The 18,459-nt window shown below is 39.9% G+C and overlaps 3 protein-coding genes across 3 annotated transcripts; 1 reads left to right on the top strand and 2 right to left on the bottom strand.

Moving 5' to 3' along the window:
• Nucleotides 1-1,072: 1,072 nt before the first annotated feature.
• Nucleotides 1,073-2,281, bottom strand: LOC126696622 (uncharacterized). Its single transcript, XM_050393318.1, has one exon. The coding sequence runs from the start codon at nt 2,279-2,281 to the stop codon at nt 1,073-1,075; it is 1,209 nt and encodes a 402-aa protein (XP_050249275.1).
• Nucleotides 2,282-4,246: 1,965 nt separating this feature from the next.
• Nucleotides 4,247-4,861, bottom strand: LOC126696621 (uncharacterized). Its single transcript, XM_050393317.1, has one exon. It carries the CDS (start codon nt 4,859-4,861, stop codon nt 4,247-4,249), a length of 615 nt encoding a protein of 204 aa, XP_050249274.1.
• Nucleotides 4,862-13,430: 8,569 nt separating this feature from the next.
• Nucleotides 13,431-15,251, top strand: LOC126697680 (nematode resistance protein-like HSPRO2). Its single transcript, XM_050394758.1, has one exon. It carries the CDS (start codon nt 13,545-13,547, stop codon nt 14,979-14,981), a length of 1,437 nt encoding a protein of 478 aa, XP_050250715.1. The 5' UTR covers nt 13,431-13,544; the 3' UTR covers nt 14,982-15,251.
• The last annotated feature ends 3,208 nt before the right edge of the window (nt 15,252-18,459 follow it).

Below are 18,459 nucleotides of genomic sequence, written 5' to 3'. Positions count from 1 at the left end.
TAATGATAAAACTTCTTAAGATTATAAGCATTCCAAGGTCGGGGCAATGATACTTCGTTCATGTCTTCCAGATAATACGCCCCCACACCTGCAATGGCTGTAATTCTGTACGGTCCTTCCCAAGTTTGGGCTAGCTTCCCAGCATTTGTATCTCGCATGCTTTCTACTGCCCTTCTCAGTACCAAGTTTCTGGCACTGAATTCTCTCACCCTTACACCTCGATTGTAGCGCCGGGCAAGCTTTTATTAATACTCCGCTAGTCTTATAGTTACATCAGCTAACCTTCGTTCTGTTTCGTATTGAATTCTGAGACTTGTGTGCTACATAAATTGACCTCGGCTGGTATCACGGCTTCAGCCCCGTAAGTGAGAGAGAATGGGGTTTCCCCTATGAACCTTCGAGGAGTTGTCCGGTATGCCCACAAAACATTGGGTAGTTCCTCGGCCCAGTTGCCCTTCACTCCTTCCAGCCTTCGCTTCAAGTCGTTCACGATTACCTTGTTCACGAACTCAGCCTGGCCATTGCCTTGGGAATACGCCGGAGTAGAGTACCTGTTCCTAATACCAAGATTGTTGCAAAATTCACGAAAACCTCGGCTGTCAAACTGGAGCCCGTTATCCGATATAAGGGAGTCCGGGACCCCGAACCTGGTGATTATATTCTTCCATACGAACTTCTTCACATCTACGTCCCGAATTTTGGCCAAAGCCTCTGCCTCTGCCCATTTGGTGAAGTAATCAACGGCTACTAACACGAATCGTCGATTGCCCGTTGCTCAGGGAAAAGGCCCGAGTATGTCCAGCCCCCATTGTGCGAAGGGCCAAAGACTGCTAATCGGGTTCAAATGCCCGGCAGGCCGGTGTATCAGAGGTGTGTGCTTCTGACACTGCTCACACTTCCGAACGTATTCCGCGGCGTCCTTCTGCATCGGGGGCCACCAGAATCCCTGAGTCATTACCCGAGGTGCCAATGACCGTCCCCCAACATGGCTGCCGCATACCCGTTCATGCAACTCGGCCAGGAGTTGGCCTACTTTCTCTGGGTGTAAGCATGAAAGATATGGTCCTCCGAACTACCTACGATACAATTTTCGGTCTCCGGACAACCAATACCGTGCAGCCATCCTACGGACCTTATTGGCCTCCTTCTCATCGTCCGGAATTCGGTCATCGGCTAAGAAATTTATGATGGGATCCATCCAGCTCGGCCTAAGTGTTGTGACTGCCGCGACTTCGACTCTCGCAGTGCCCTCATTTCCTGCCACCTTGATGCTGGGATTGGGGACGAGTTCCACTTTGATAAGTCGGGGACTATCATTGGCAATTGACGATGCTAGAGTGGTGAGAGAGTCGGCATGTCTGTTCTGTGCCCGGGACACTTGAATCACCTTCACCGTACAAAAGCTGTCTATGACCTGCTTCACCAAGTCTAAGTATGCTTTCATCCGAGGATCTCGAGTCTCAAAACTCCCCTGCACCTGGTTGACTATGAGCCTTGCATCCGAGTAAACTTCTACATCCCGGGCTTCTAACCTTGAAATTGCCCTCAATCCGGCAAGCAAAGCTTCATACTCTGCCTCATTGTTGGAGGTGTTAAATTCCAACCTGAACGAATGTTCCAAGAGAATTCCCTCCGGGGTAATTATGACTATCCTGGCTCCGACCCCTTTGACGCTGGAAGCCCCATCCACATGTACCTTCCACGGGCGGCGTTCCAACTGACAGACCATCTCCCCTTTAGGAGAGAATTCTGCTACAAAATCAGCTAATACTTGCCCCTTTACTGCACTTCTCGGCTTATACCTCACATCAAATGCCCCAAGCTGTGTCCCCCATTTAGCTATTCGCCCCGTGAGATCAAATCTCTTCAACAATGACTGTAGGGGATGTTTGGTCAACACATATACGGTATGAGCTTGAAAGTACTGAGGCAATTTCCTGATGGCATGCACTAAGGCCAGCACCAATTTCTCCAAGGGCAAATACCTGGTCTCGGCGTTGACTAAAGTCTTTCTAATATAATACACGGGCTGTTGTACTCCTCGGTCCCTTAAAAGCATAGCACTTATAGCATGCTCGGATACCAAGAGGTACATGAACAATTCCTCTCCGGGCTTTGGTGCACTCAACATCGATGCTCGCACTAAGTACTCCTTAAGGTTTTGGAAAGCCTTTTCGTATTCATCATCCCACTGAAATCCCTTCCACTTCTTCAAAAGTTGATAAAATGGACGGCAGCGACCTGAAAATTTTGAGATGAACCGGTTAAGAGCGGCCAGCATCCCGGTCAACACCTATACTTCTTTCAGGTTGCTCGGCGATCGGAGATGCTTACGGCCTCTAATTGGTCAAGATTGACCTCTATCCCCCTGTTGGTGATCAAGTACCCCAAAAATTTGCCAGCCCCCACTCCAAAGGCGCAATTTTCTGCATTAAGACATAATCTGTGCTTCCACAACACCTCGAATACCCCCTGGAGATCCTCTACATGCCAGACCTCTTGCTTGCTTTTTACCACCATATCGTCGATATACACTTCGACCATATGCCCAATTTTATCTTGAAACATCCTCGTCATCATCCGCTGGTATGTTGCCCCAGCATTTTTTAGCCCAAAACGCATCACGATATAATGATAATTAGCATCGGGGGATATGAACACCGTTTTCTCCTGGTCTTCACCGGCCAGGGCAATCTGATGGTACCCTCGAAAGGCATCCAGGAAACTCATCCTCGGGTGCCCGTAAGTGGCGTCCACTAATTGATCAATCTTCGGCATGGGGAACGGGTCCTTTGGGCATGCCCGGTTCAAATCCGTGAAATCCACACAAACCCTCCATTTGTCGTTCTTCTTCTAGACAACCACAGTATTTGCCAGCCATTCCGGGAAAAGGTCTCCTTTATTACTCCAGCCTCCTTCAGCTTCTCTACCTCCTGTCTTATTGCCTTAACATGGTCTTTGGCCGACCTTCTCGGCTTCTGCTTCTTCGGGGGATATGAGGGGTCTACATTAAGCTTGTGGACGATAAACTCGAGATCAACCTCGGGAACTTCATAAGGATTCCAAGCGAAAACATCTATGTTTTGAACCAAAAACAGCAACACTTGGACTCTTTCCTCGCTACTCATGCTTGCTCCAACTTGAAAATATTTATTTGTGTCCGGCAGTATTTTTCCCTTTACTAACTCCTCAACACAGCCAGCCCCCATTCCTTCTCGGGGCTCCTTTGATTGCTTTAAAGGGTCTTTCCGAGATGCATCTTCCCGTTCAACATGCTCCTGTTCGGACCGCCCAGTCCCCTCGTCTCCTACCAATTGTCCAGTGCTTTCTCCCTGACTGACCTGATTCCCCCTCTTCCAATTCACTACGGCGGTAAGACACTGTCTGGCCGCTTGCTGGTCTCCTCTTATCACGGTAACACCTTGCTCGGTTGGGAACTTAATCTTTACATGTAGTGTTGATGGGTCGGCCCTCATTGAGTGGATCCACGATCTTCCCAGGATGGCAGTATACGAGGAAAATGAACTTACTATTGGGAATGTCACAGCCACCTCTTTCCCTCCTATAATCACGGGAAGAGAGATCTGCCCCTCAGGAATCACTACTTTGCCATCGAACCCAACCAAAGGTGAAGTGTGCTTCATCAGGTCCCCCTTCTTTAGACCAAGTCCCTTGAACAGATCAGGGTACATCACGTCGGCCCCACTTCCTTGGTCTATCATAACCCTTTTTACTAAGAAGCCACTTATCCGGGCCGTGACCACTAATGCGTCATCATGTGGCTGGATCGTCCCCTCCAAATCGTCATCGTCAAACGAGACGGGCTGCCGTGCAAACTTCATCTTCTTGCCCGGCGACTATAGATCCGGGTTACCCTCTACCAGTACCACTATCAACACTCCTTTCCTTCTTCCTGCAATGAGCTTCTCCAGAGCAACATAGATTACTTCAATATCCCCTACAGGGGGTGGGAGAGGGTTTCCCCTTTGCCGGGTATCTTGCCCTATGACTCTATCCTCTGAGTTTAGCACGAAATCCTTTAAGTGCCCGGCCTTGACTAGTTGCCTGAGGTGATCCTTTAATACCCGGCATTGCTCGGTGGTATGACCCTTGTCTCGATGATAAGTGCAGTACAGATTCTGATTCCTTCTGGATGGGTCCCCTCCCATCTTGTTCGGCCATCGAAAATACAGCTCGTGTTTGATCCGGTCAAGAATCCTGTGTACCGGTTCCTTAAACGTTACGTTCACTTCTCCCATTTGTGTGGCTGGCTCTTGAATCGCCAGAACCCCACGAGGCCTGAACGGAAACCTGTCTGTCGGGGATGATTCATCATCGGCGCTTTACCTTTGCTCTGCAACCGGTCATCTTCTAATCGTTTGTATTCCTTGATGCGTCTCATAAGCTGTCGCATGCCTTCGGTAGACTTCTTGGTTAACAACTCTCGTAGCCCGGAATCCTCGGGCAACTCCATCCTAAATGTGCTTACTGCAACCCTTTCGTTATCCCCGCCTATCTCATTGTATAGCTCCCAAAACCGGCTGGCATAACAATGGAGGGTCTCCCCCGCCCTCATTTTCATTGAAAGAAGCGCGTCTACTGGCTGAGGTACTCGGCTGCACGTCACAAACCGGATGCCGAATTCCTGAATCAGCATAGAAAAACTACGTATGGATTCTTTCTGTAACCCTTTAAACCACCTCAAAATAGTTGGTCCCAAACTCGAAGGAAATACCTTGCACATAAGCGCATCGTTATGAGTATGCAAAGACATCATCTGAATATAATAGCTGACGTGTTCTACCGGATCAGTCTTCCCGTCATAGTAGTTGAACGGTGGACGAGTAAACCTGTCCGGCATTTTAGCTCGCTCGATTTTGTTTGAAAACGAGGACCGAGCTGCTTTTCGCAGAGCGCAACTCATGGCATCCATGGCAGCATTCCGAGGTCGCCTTTCTTCCATGGAAAGCGAGTCTTTCCCTTGATTTTCCCGAGAATGTGAACGATCTCGGTGTTGCCCAAATTCCCGGGAAGGAGACCGGCTCCTATTTCGTCGAGACCCTCTTGAGTGCGAACAGTCTTGGTACTGATGGAATTCTTGGGAATGTGAACGACTTCGCCATAGTCGAGATCTAGACTGATTAGATCCCTCTCCGTATCTATTTCCCCCAATTCCGACCTCCTGTTGCCAGTTATTTCTGTCTCCTCTCCAGCGCCTACCTCTCACCTCCAGCTCCTACCTCTCACCTCCAGCTCCAAACTCCTAACTAGTCTGCGGAGCCGTTCGAGCTCTTTATCCCGTTCCTCCCTTTGCCTTCATCCCGTAGCACCAGAAACCATCCGTTGGGTTTGATACGACCCCTCTCCTCTGCCGGACATCACTTCTTGTTGGTCGTGCCCCCTATCTTTTCGTTCTTTCTGACTGCGCTCTCGCCAACTTGACTCCCAAGAAGACCCTACGGATTCGGTTCCCACATGGTCCCCCGAATGCCTTTCAGACATTTTCCCCGAGCTTGAGTCCCTCTAAAACCACAGCGTCGTAGGAAAGCCCCACAGTAGGCGCCAATTGTAGGCTCCAAAGATGGGCTTGCTGGGCCAAACTACTATTTGGGCTCACAATTTATTTATCTTGTGGGTCTGGGTATCCTACCTTAGGTTATTATAGGCTAAGGGACTCATTGAGATCACTTTCCTCTCTTTCTCAATGTTATCTTCTTCTCAGATCCTCTCCTACTCTCTCTCTCTTTTCTTTCCTCAAAATTACATCCCCTTCCTCTTCTTTCGTTTCTCCTATTTATAGCCTTTGTTAATGGGATAATCATCATTATCTTCTTCCTTAGTGCAAAGAAAGGTCCAATGTCGATGGACTTAAGTGGATTTTTAGGTACGAGTGGCTTTGGGAACGATTCCCACTTCAGTACATGTGTTCGGCAGCGGAGTTTCCTAAGATTCTGCTGAGCACTTAAATGGCGATGTGACCGAGCAATGTGACCGAGCATGTATATAGTGCCTGGAAATGGTTTCCCGAGCAGCTTGTGAGCAGGGCGTATGCAGTCCGCTTTTTAAGTATCCGGACAACACTCAGTTCAGATTGGTAGTTATTGTGAGCTTAGGCTGGGGCTTTTGTTGATGTGAAGGTTGGACCCCCGGCCCATATCATTAATTCATGGTCCAAGGCCCAATATGAACTTGGACGTTAGGTGCCGTACAGGAATTAATAATGTTTAATATTTAATTATTGAACAATTCTTTGCTTTATTTATATTCAATTGATACTATAATTCAACTTAAGCAAATTGTACAGTAAATCTCTTTATGTACTTTTTTTTTTTTTTTTTTTGGGACCGAAAGGATAAAAGTTTATATACATATATTTAAAAGGCTTATAGTTGTTAACTTGGCCAAGTCTAATTGTGGTGTATCTAAGTGTTTGAATCTGGTAAAGTATCTAAAAAAATATAATAAAACATGTATGTTTGTGCCTAATCACATCTAACATATTAATAAAGCATGCATATATTAGAAGATAATTTAAGTTCATGTATGCTTGCAAGGGATACATACCTATCTACCATTCTTGCTATAGCAATGAAAGCCTTATCTTTAAGATAAAGAACCAATGTAATGCTATTGAGATCCACTATAAGGCCAAACCTGTAATCCTAAACAAAGAAAGGGCTAAAATTGAGACCAAAAGTTCATATAAAAAAGAAGATGACAAAATTGAGACAAAAAGCACAAAAATATGCGTCAAAATCCAATTTCTAGAATAAGAGTCACAATATTTATGAGTTTTATTGTTGAATTTTAATTGTTTAGTACTTAATAATTGATATCCAAACCTCAGGAATAAAAAACAAAGAAGCAATAGAAACATACAAATTTGTAAATGCGTCCAAATCACAAAAACAAAAGATATATAAATCGAATTACCAGATACATAATAATTGATGATTTGCCATCACATACTCCCACAATCAAAGCTCAATGCTCTTCTCAAATTCTCCCTTTGATGCAATATTAAATTTACTGAAGGTTAACATTTGAGGATTCCTAATCAGCACTCAATTATTAAAGAGGAAATTGTTGATAATGGTGAAAAGAAAAGGTTTATAAGCATAATAAAGTTGATAAGAACAATTTATAGATTAGCTTTTTTATCCGAAGCATTGATGTACCATATTTATAGATTTGAATTTAGACGCAATACAAACTATAGAGTTTTTTTTTGGATCCGAACCTCTCTAACTAGAGTGTAGGGTTTGTTTTGAGCCAAACCTCTTTAACCAAGTAAACAAACTAAATGGTGTTTTATCAAGAACTTTAGATGTGATTATCCTTTTCTTTTTCTTTTTTTCGAGATAGAAAATGTGCTTATCCTTTATATCGTGTAGCAAAACAATAGCTTTTAAAGATAATGTTAGATGCACATTTTTTTTAAATACTTATAATATTTTTATTCAAAGATGGTTTTTTTCTTTTGAGGAAATTATCTAAAGAACTACAATAGGTCTCCCCTAAGTATAGTGGTTGTATGGCACCAAACAACTAAATTTAATTTATAAAAAAAAGAAAGAAATTTAATGAATTTTCTGCAATTTGATGTTGCCATTTGGCGCAACCACAATTTTTTTAGCCCAACTTTTATTATATGGTATAATATGGAAAAATAGTAAAAATGTTCATTTATAACATATGTAATTTCTTTTAAGTTTGGGAATCTGGATACTCACCTATTTCAAAGGGAGTTTAAATTCCTATAAAAATGAGGTAAAGTAGGAATCCGGATACCTCTTATATAGAATTTCCTTGTGTGATTTACAACCAAATGTGAAAATTTTTCAACATTCCCGAAAATCCTAAAACATTACCCCATTTAGCATTCCCAAAAATTCTAAAACATTTCCCACACCAAACACCATTGTAATTATTCGGGGTGAGAACAAAATTTAATAAGAGATCACACTTCAATGATACAAACACTATAACCAAATAAAAGATAGCTAAACCAGCTGATAAAGTACTGAAAGCATGTTCCAACTTGGAAGCATTAAATGCTAATTTTAATAAAATGTTCATTTTAAATCCTATAGTCAAAGGATTCTAAAAACCAATCCCCTTCTTAAAAGACGTATAAGAAATTAAATTATAAATTAAAATCATGAGGTTTTTTTAAAATGTAAGAGTATTCACATTTAGTTTCAAAAAAAAAATTCATTTTACCATTTCAAAAGCTACTTTATCATTTATACCATACAATGTTTCAAAACACCCAACATCCCAAACTTTATTTTTTTGCAACTTTATTTAAATATTCTTTTTTTATATATACCATTTCTCTCTCTCTCTTCCTCTTCCTCTCTTTCTCCCTCTTACTCTTAAGCAACCAACAACCACAACTGATTAGCAACACTAGAAAAAACCCAACCACACCCACACTCATCAAACCCACCACCACCACGGCAACCCCCCACCACCGCCACCACCCAACACCACCCACAGCCAAAACACAACTCAACCACACCCATGAACATCACCCACAGCCAACAAAAATCACCACCACCACAGCAACCCTCACCACCACTAGGAAAAAAAAAAAAAAAAACCCCATGGCCAAAACATCACCAGAACCCATTACCAAGCAAACCCAACACCTATACCCATGGCCAAAACCCATCACTGAGAGAGCCACAACCCATGAACCAATCCAACCACACCCACACTCATCAATCACCACCTCCACCATCATCAATCCCCACCAACACCACCACAACATTAGTTAGAAACCCAACCACACCCACACTCATCAAACCCACCACCACTAAGCAAAAAAAAAAAAGATAAAAAGAAGCAAAGCCAACACCACCCACGACCCACCACACCGGCAGAGGCATGGGAGAGAAAGAGAGAGCAAATAGTGACGAGAGAGAGAGAGAGAGAAGAGAGATAAAACAAAAGGGAAACGGGAATAAAAAATTATATTTTGGTTTATAATTGTGTTGTAGTGTCATCATACATTTAGGATGGCACTGTATCACGATTGCAAATTTTTTTTGCAATTGCAAGACTTTGCAAGACTGAATAATGAGTTATTTTTGTGCCTTAATATTAAAATATACCAACATATAGCATATGAAAGACCAGATGCGAATGATCTAACAAACGAAAACAGCTCAAATCATTTAAATTGAACAAGGATAGTGTTTAGAATTTAATATGGGTTGTAGCTTGCAGGTTTCGTTTGATATTTTTTTTAAATCTACAAGTTTAATTTATTACTTTTAAACTATAAAATTTAGGGTGTGTTTGGATACTGCTTATTTTGCTAAAACTGAAAATTTATTACTGAAAGGACTATAGATAAAGGTAAAAGTTAGTTGAAATAATACAGCGAGATCCATGAATAGTACCAAAAAGTGCAGTGGAACTCATGAATAGTAGCAAAAATAAGCTAAGTAGTTAAATAATTTTAATTTTCCATCTCAATTCAAACGCACACTTAATTGGTTACACTTCTAAAATTTGAAAAAAAAATTTCCCCAAATTTTATGAGGAGGTAAGCCGCACAAATTGTCAAATCACAATAAAGGATTTGGAGCCATGTTTTATCCGGAGGCATCTTGCTCTTAATAAATTTAGTGTGGGTTTGGATCCAAGTCTACGTTTTAAGTCTTTTTTTTTTTTTTTTTTTTTTTTTGCTTCAGTCGTAGTTGTTGACTAAGTCAGTAGTGAACAGTGCACCCATGCACTGTTCATGGGTCTCACAAACTTCACTTTTCAGCAATTTTTTCATTAAAAATGGGTTCCACAGCACTATTCATATATTTAAAAATTATTTTGCTACAATATTTTCAGTTTTCAGTTTCAGCAAAATAAGTTATATCCAAACAGACCTTTAGTATACCCATTCTTCTAAAAAAAAATTAGTATACCCATTATTTTTCCATGACAACCTTTTTTGCTACAAAAGCGTGCACAAAAATCGTATCAAAAATCATAATCATCAGCTTTTAACCTCTCACTCTCTTTTTTGGGGGGCAAATTCATAAAAGAGACTTTGAAATTGAATCACTGTGGAAGCACGGCATGTTGAAAAGGATAAAAATATAATCATATAAATCTCTAATCAATGGGCAAGCAAAGCAAGCCCAACAATAGCCCATTAGCGACGCTAGTTTTTTTTTCTTTTTTGGGGTGCTTTTATACCGACACCATCTTAAGAATATGCCGGAAAATCCTGATTCGTCCCTATCCTCTTCAACAAAGACTTATTATTATTATTATTATAATTAATGGATAAAAGGTCCAATTCCTCATTGTTAGTGCATTATAGGTAATGCCCCATGAATCATGATAATCCACAAAACATGCTTCCTTGCTAGGAGACCTATGCCAAAGCATTAAATAATTGACTCTCTTCAAAGTCAAAAATACACAAAATAACATTTTTATATTTTAGTGTGGGTTTGGATAGAAGTCTGCATTTTCCACCTCTTTCTTTTTCTTTTCTTTCTTTTTTTGGCTTCAGCCGCAGTTGTTGATCAAGTCAGCAGTAAACAGTACATCAGCAGTAAACAGTACATTTACAGGTCCTACAAATTTTCTTTTTCAACAACTTTTTCATTAAAAATGGATTCTATGACACTATTTACATATTTAAAAATTATTTTATTATAGTATTTTCAGTTTTCAATCTCAGCAAAATAAGTTGTAACTAAACCCTACTTTTTTTTTTTTTTTTTTTAGGTTTGGCGGCCCATACCGAAGAATGAAGAATCAGCGGCCACTTTGTTCAACGACACATGTCTGATGTCCCATTGCCAGACGTGGACGCCAAATAACCGTTACAATCCCAACTGTAGTCTCCACGTGGCACGATCTCGAGTGTCGATTTGGCACCGCCAGTGGAACTTGATCTGTCCACCTAAATCCAGACAGGCGCGAGTAGATGATATAGTGGGTGAGGGTCACGTGATGTGCACGCCACGTGTCGGGAAATTAGTGAGACATGTCACGTGGTTTTCCCCGCGTGATTTTCATAGTTGGTTCGAGAAAATCGAAATCAAAAGAAGAGTTGGCTTGTTCTGTGCCGAGTTGGATGCCACTCACTAAATAATAAACGCCATGACTCTCGCTTTTTTAGTTAGAGGGCGCAATTATAGGTGATACGTGTACCAATCAAAGGCGGTGGGATTGGCTAAAATTTGAAGCGGTAAACGCGGTGATTGAGTCCAATCGGCAAACAGCAATGTTTTTTTTAGAGCCTGCTGCCATTGAATTTGGGCGGGGTGGGAATGGGACAAAAGGAATGGAGGCTTATCCAAATTCCAAAAGCAAAGAGAACCAATTCCCATTATTTGAATGGGGGAAAATTAGCTATACCCATGTTTTGGATTTGAATGGACCATAAAGACCGATATGGATGAAATGAAATGGTCTTCCATTGACATTTATTTTTCCTTTTGACCTATGTATTAAGAAAAATCAAATTCATAGTAGGTATAAATCTCTAGAAGAAAAAAAATGGAGGGTGTTTTTATAGCTAACTATTCGGTTCTATATATTTGGTCCAATTATTACTCTATACTATTTTCTTGTTAGGATAGCCGGATAGGGTCACCCAATTTAGCAAAAATAATTCATAAGGGCCGGGATACATCAACTCAATTTCTTCAATTAAATCACTCTATATCATTGTTTGGTGAAGATGCACTTCTGATGGTGACAAACACTAGGGGAATATCATAAAGAACAAAGAAGAAATAGTAATTGTCACATACACAACTACTTGAATTCGACCCTTCGGAGCTAGGAGATAAGTAAAGGATACAAAGAAAAAAAAGTGAATTAGTTTCTTATACATAAAAGAGTTTTGCTTAAACGGTTTGTTTCAGCAGATTTGTCTTTGTCATTAATTGGTGGAATATGTTCTAAAAAGGTTCTCTAACATGTAAACTGACATTTATTGTTGTTTGCAAAGGTTGGACAAATTTGAAAATGGACCTTAATCCTTGGTTTCATTAAAAAAAAGTATTAAATGAATAAAAATTTAAAAGGTCAAATGCTAATTCCTGACATTTGGATAAACAATTTCTTGCCCTTTAGAGGTCAAAACTCAAACAACAAATATTTTGGGCTCAATCTCTGGAAGTCCACTGAACAAGGTAGAACCTAATCAAATTGTTCTATACTTCTATGTTCTATCACGTCGCAAACTAAACCAGGCTGCTTTATACTATTTCTTATCCATTGCAATTTAAATAAAGAGTTTTTTAAAGTTAAATTGGCTTCAATATAATCCGAGAAGGTAAAGACTCATCAAACTACTATATTTTATAGTAGAGAATAGTCCGCGTTATCTTTATTAGTAGGTACTATTTTCATGAATAATTTATCTTCAAATTCAATCCAATAGGCCCAATAAATTATGGGTTTTCGGTTTTCCTCATTTTGTGGACACATGAAATGTTAGAAAATTATTTTACCTTTCCAATTTAACAAAAGGCCGAAAGTATCCTAAAATAGTGTTAATTCAGAGGATAAGCCTTAAAACTTAAAAGCAAGGACAAATTCCTGAGTTCACTGTTCCAATGGGAACCGACAATGGCAACAATTTGTAATTGCGGGCGCACAAACTTTGTGTCAACAGGTAAACAATTCAACAATGGACTTGGTACCGAATATTTTATAAGGAAGCATCCTAGGAAAAGCTTAAGAATAAAAAAATCCAGATAATCCAATGGTCTAACAAAACAAGTTGAAACAGTACGGTTTTATTTTAACTTAATCCTACTTCGTTACATGTGTCAACATCCGTTTGGTTATTAAGCCAGAAGACAAAAAAATTTTGGGAAGCAGGTGATCAGCTTCCTAGGCGGATTGAATTGAACCACAAGAACGTGCAATGACCCAAGTCCAACTTCAACGATTCCAATAAGTGCAGCTTCCCTCCTTTATACGTACATAGACACCGTCCACGTTAGGTGAGCTGGATAAGCTTCATGTGGCTCTTTTTTTTTTATTTTTTTATTTTTTTCATTTCGCTCCAAGTATTTTTATCGAAAACTCTAGATACCAATTTTTACCGCTAAATCCACAACATAATTAAAATGTTATCTTGTGCTTAGTGTATCATCTAAATCTACAACATATGTTAATAAACCTAATGATGAAGTTTCATCCGGAAGTTGACGTGAAAATGAGTGAAAATTTGGATGTGTATTGACTCGTGATTATTATTATATATTTTTTAGAATAAAATTCTGAAATTTTAAAAAAGTAAAAAAAAAAAAAAAAATTTTAACTTTTTCTTTTTATTTTTTAAATTTCCGCACTACCGCGGCTTTCAAATTCCATACCAATCTCTTATTCCACACGCCTTTGCTTATTCAAATATCTCTCTCACCTCCTATAAATACCCTTTGAGAGGCTCTAGCTCTTTCAATTTGAAACAAACTCAGAAAAACAAAAACAAAAACAAATTCCAAAATTACTGATTTATATATTTCCTTTTCCTCTCATTTCATTTCTCACTTTCAAAGAAAATGGTTGATTTAGATTGGAAATCAAAGATCGCCTCACCCAACATGCCTAACAAATCTCCAAAATTCTCTAACAAGCTCCAGGTTTCGGTTCCGTTTACCTATCGTGCCGCCGAAATATCGGCTGCTTCCGATGCTTCTTGTTCAGCTTACGAGAACTACCTTCGCTTACCGGAGCTCCGAAAGTTGTGGAGCTCCAAGGATTTCCCTAGTTGGAAAAACGAGTCTGTGCTCAAACCGGCCTTGCAAGCTTTAGAGATTTCGTTCCGGTTCGTTTCCACGGTTTTGTCCGACCCGAGACCGTACGCGAACCGTCGCGAGTGGAAGCGGAGACTCGAGTCGCTCACGACGAGTCAGATACAGCTCATAGCGAATCTCTGCGAAGACGAAGAGGAAGACGGCGAGACACGCGGCGAGGCTCCGATCGTCGATTTGAGATCATCCAACGGCGTGTTGGCTCGCGATGGGAGCTACGCTGAGGTGTGGAAGGTTCCAGGTGAAGCGGAAGCCACCGTGGTGAGCCGTACGAGCGAGACCAGCTTGCTCCCTCGTCTCGCCACGTGGCACAAATCCGAAGACATCGCTGAGAAGATATTGTATTCCATCGAGTGCGAGATGAGGAGGTGTCCGTACACTCTAGGCTTGGGAGAGCCGAACCTAGATGGGAAGCCGAACCTAGAATACGACGCCGTTTGCAAGCCGAGCGAGCTTCACAGCTTGAAAAGGAGTCCGTACGATCAGATCCAGAACTACGAGAATCAGACGGTGTACACCACGCTTCAAATCCTCGAGTCGTGGATCTACGTGACTCAACAGATGTTGAAGCGAGTCACTGAGCGAGTCGAAGCTCAGAAATTCGAAAAAGCTGCGAGTGATTGTTATTTGATCGAGCGGATCTGGAAGCTTCTCTCCGAGATCGAAGATCTTCACGTGTTAATGGACCCGGACGATTTTCTCAGACTCAAGAACCAACTCAACGTTAACTCGATCAACGAAACGCAACCGTTTTGTTTCAGGTCGAAAGCGTTGGTGGAGATCACGAAGCAATGCAAGGATCTGAAGCACAAAGTGCCGTACATTCTAGGCGTTGAAGTGGACCCCAAAGGTGGACCTAGGGTTCAAGAATCGGCCATGAAGCTTTACAGCGAGAAGAGAGAGTTCGAGAAGGTTTATCTTCTTCAAGCTTTGCAATCGATCGAGTCAGCAATGAAAAGGTTCTACTTCGCGTACAAGCAATTGCTTGTGGTTGTGATGGGGAGCTTGGAGGCTAACGCGAACCGAGTTGTGGTCAGCTCCGACTCGTGTGACTCGCTGAGTCGGATCTTCCTCGAGCCTACCTACTTTCCGAGTTTGGACGCGGCGAAGACGTTTTTGGGGGATTTTTGGAACCATGAACACGGTGCGTCTGGCTTGGAAAGATCGACTCGGAGGACTCGGTGAATCGTACTGGGTGTGACGTGAGAGTCAACGACTGTTTGACTCGTATGTTACCATTATAGGGAAACCTAATTAGTTTTAGGTTTTACACACATGGAAATTGAAAATTTAATTATTCTTTGTATAATTATACATTCTGAATTTCTATTATTGTACCATTAGCTTTTTTGGCCAGTGTTTGTACCATTAGTTTTTCCTTTGATCTTGTAAAATTTTTCTGGTCCCATATTGTTTTTAATGGTGCTTGATGAATGGAGATTTTTTCGAAAACAACCATCTCTCTCTCTCACTAAGGGTTTTTTTTTTTTTTTTTTTTTTTTTCCTTCAATTGGGACAGGAGAAATTTGAAGACAGATAAGAAGTGTCAATTACCACAAACTCTTGGCACAATGGATATGCATGAGAAACTCAAAACAATTAAAAACTAACAAGTTAGAGGGGCTAAACTCCAAAAAGGTGGCTTCTCACAATATTCATGAGATTTTAAATTTTAAATTTGAAACTTGTTACTAACCTTTCGAGATCATGAGACATTCTCCATAATAACTTGATTTGTATGGGTTCATGGGACCTTCTCAAAAGGGACAATGAGACATTTTTTGTAATAACTCTATAATAACTTGATTTGTATGGATTTACGAGACATTCTCAAAAGGGATCATGAGATATTTTTTGTAATAACTCTATAATAACTTGATTTGTATGGATTTACGAGACATTCTCAAAAGGGACAATGAGACCTTTTTTGTAATAACTCTATAATAACTTGATTTGTATGAGACCACGAGACATTCTCAAAAGGGATAATGAGACATTGTCTGTAATAACTTGGTTTATATGGAATGAAAGGATTGTAATAATGAAGATTTTCAATAATGTTTGATATCTGCTGCCAAGACAAAAGCCACATTAATAGGACATGATGGATTACAAAGTCCTCAATTTGGTGACAGCCTATCTATGCAGGAGTGTACGCTACATTGTTCCTTTTTTTTAAAGTTGTGCTCCATTGGAAAATTATTGAAAAGCTTGGAGAATAGTTATGCATTGAATTGCAATGCTTTTTTGGGTTACTTTATTGAGAGGGCGAATGCTCAAAACAGGGTTTCTAATTACTTTGAGATAAGTTACACATTGCAGAGTGCAAAAATTTGCAATTATCCTTGTCATATTCTTAAAGTATATGTTTGGATTAAAGGAGACATTCGGGAGACATTGTCTTTAAAAAAGATGCATTTGAAACAAAAAAGAAATAAAGGATAAGTGCCATGATTCTAGCTTAAATGCAATTTAAGATCCGTTTTACATGAACAAAAGTTCTCATTAAAGTAGGTTTGAAACCTAGGAAACCACATCATCTATCACTGCCCACCATTTGCTATTTTGAGAGGAAGACTTACTTTAACAAACTTTCCCTATAGATTAGTCTAAACAAATAGAAAAAAGAGGTATTCTTTTAATGAATAATAATCTCTTTATTCTATTTTGCAACACTAATAAGAGTTAGAGCAACATGATTACATCTCAAAGGAACAGTAACAAAAAATATATAAATATTTGTTCGTAAATTAGCTTAATATCCTCCAAAATCAAGTCACTTCCAAAGAACAAATCCTATCCGAGTACAAGAGATCTACCAATTCAGCAAAGTTACATTCCACAATAATAATTGACAAACTGGTAATTTGACAAAACAGAAGAGCAATACCCAATACCGAAGTTGTTGTCCATAGAGCATGTAGTTCTTTCTTCATATGTTCACACTTCACACAAGACTATCATAACTTACATCCTTTGAATTCGGAATGATTAAACCCAGCCCAACAGAAGAAGAAGATTAGGATTGAGATACAGCAATATTCATTTTAAAGGATGTATCTGAAGAGGGTGGTGACCATTTAGCAACAGTAGGCGCAGTTGAAACAATGTTAATCTTGTTAACCTCCATGAATTCCGTAGTGTAAGTAGAAGCTCTAGACCATAGATCAACAAAACTAGAGGATTTGTTTTCAAAGATCAATTTTTGCGGCAATTCCATATCATCCAACACGCCACACATAAAATTTCAAATTCAGGAGACTGTAATTTATGAATGGCAGCATCTATAATTTTAACAAACTGAATATGCGAAGAAAAACTAAATGAATTCCAGAAAGGAGCCTGATGCCAAACGGCTTGAGCAAAATAACATTCCCATAGAAAATGGTTGCATGATTCAGTTGCATCGGAATACAACATGCATAGAAAAAAGAGTCTGAGATTTTCCTATCAAATAATTTTAGTCCGAGTGGGTAAACTATATGAAAGTTTTGATCTTGGGAGGAGGGACCAAATAGAAGACCAAACAGAGCGAAATAATTATGTTTTCACTAATAATTACCCATCAATCACTTTTTATTTTATTGGAACCAGGTGTTCTTGACTAATCCTGGGGTGCACAGACCCTCCCAAGGAGTTTCCCGCAAGTGCACCTCGGGTAATTTGATAACTCCGAGAGATTGAATGCATGTATAGCTGCTCGAACCCAAGACGTCAGAGTTTTACTACTCATTTCAAAGTTCGCCTGACCAATACGCTATATCCCTTGGGGTTATTACCCATCAATCACTTGGCTCAGGCAGAGATATATTTTTTTTTTTTTTTTTTTTTTTTTTTTTTTTTTGGTTGCCTGCCACGGTATCCGGGGCTTCGCCCCGACTAATCCGTTGGTCGACCCGGGTCGCACACCTGGCTGTGGTGGGTGAGTCTCCCAACAGGGCATTCTGCATACACAAGGTCTCGAACCCGAGACCTTGCTTAAGCGACACAAGCTGCTTACCACTTGAGCCAACCCATGTTGGTGGCAGAGATATATTTATATATTGTTATTTCATATCTATTTACATTTAAGTGATGCAACGTATTTAAGAGGAAATCAGATATGAATGACTTTTTTTTTTTCAAATTTGTGTGGGCATAGAGTCACTCATTCAAATTGCCAACTTCGTAGTTGACAATTAAATGTGGAGTAGATGAAAATCATTACTAAATTGAATATGTATGACCAAAGGCACGCGACAAGCATCATGGTAAAATTCACTTTTATTCTAATTACTAGGAGGAAAAAAATGGGCTATTAGAAGGTGATCATCTGACCAATTGAATGTTGAACTTCTATTTTATAATGAAATATTATGTTCACAATATTTTAATAATAAATCTTAAGTGATAAGTTATTATTGGTTGTTATAGGTAGGTAAAAAAGTAATTTAAGTTGTGGATGTAACACTTTTCTTCCATAATCTAAAATTCATAAAATAAAAGTATCAAATATTTAGCATACGTTTGCCTAACACGTTTTTGCGTTCTGCGTTTTAAATCTTGGGTCCCACGTCATTGTTCATAGACCAACCAACTTGTGAAAAACGCAACAATAAGTTTGCTACAGTGTTTTGCGTTTTAAAAACTATTTTACTACAGTATTTTTAGTAATGAGTTTTTA

This window comes from Quercus robur, chromosome 8 (assembly GCF_932294415.1).
Source record: "Quercus robur chromosome 8, dhQueRobu3.1, whole genome shotgun sequence".
Classification (NCBI taxonomy): domain Eukaryota; kingdom Viridiplantae; phylum Streptophyta; class Magnoliopsida; order Fagales; family Fagaceae; genus Quercus; species Quercus robur.
Note: the sequence above shows the minus strand (reverse complement) of the source record. Positions and strands in the feature narration are given on the sequence as shown.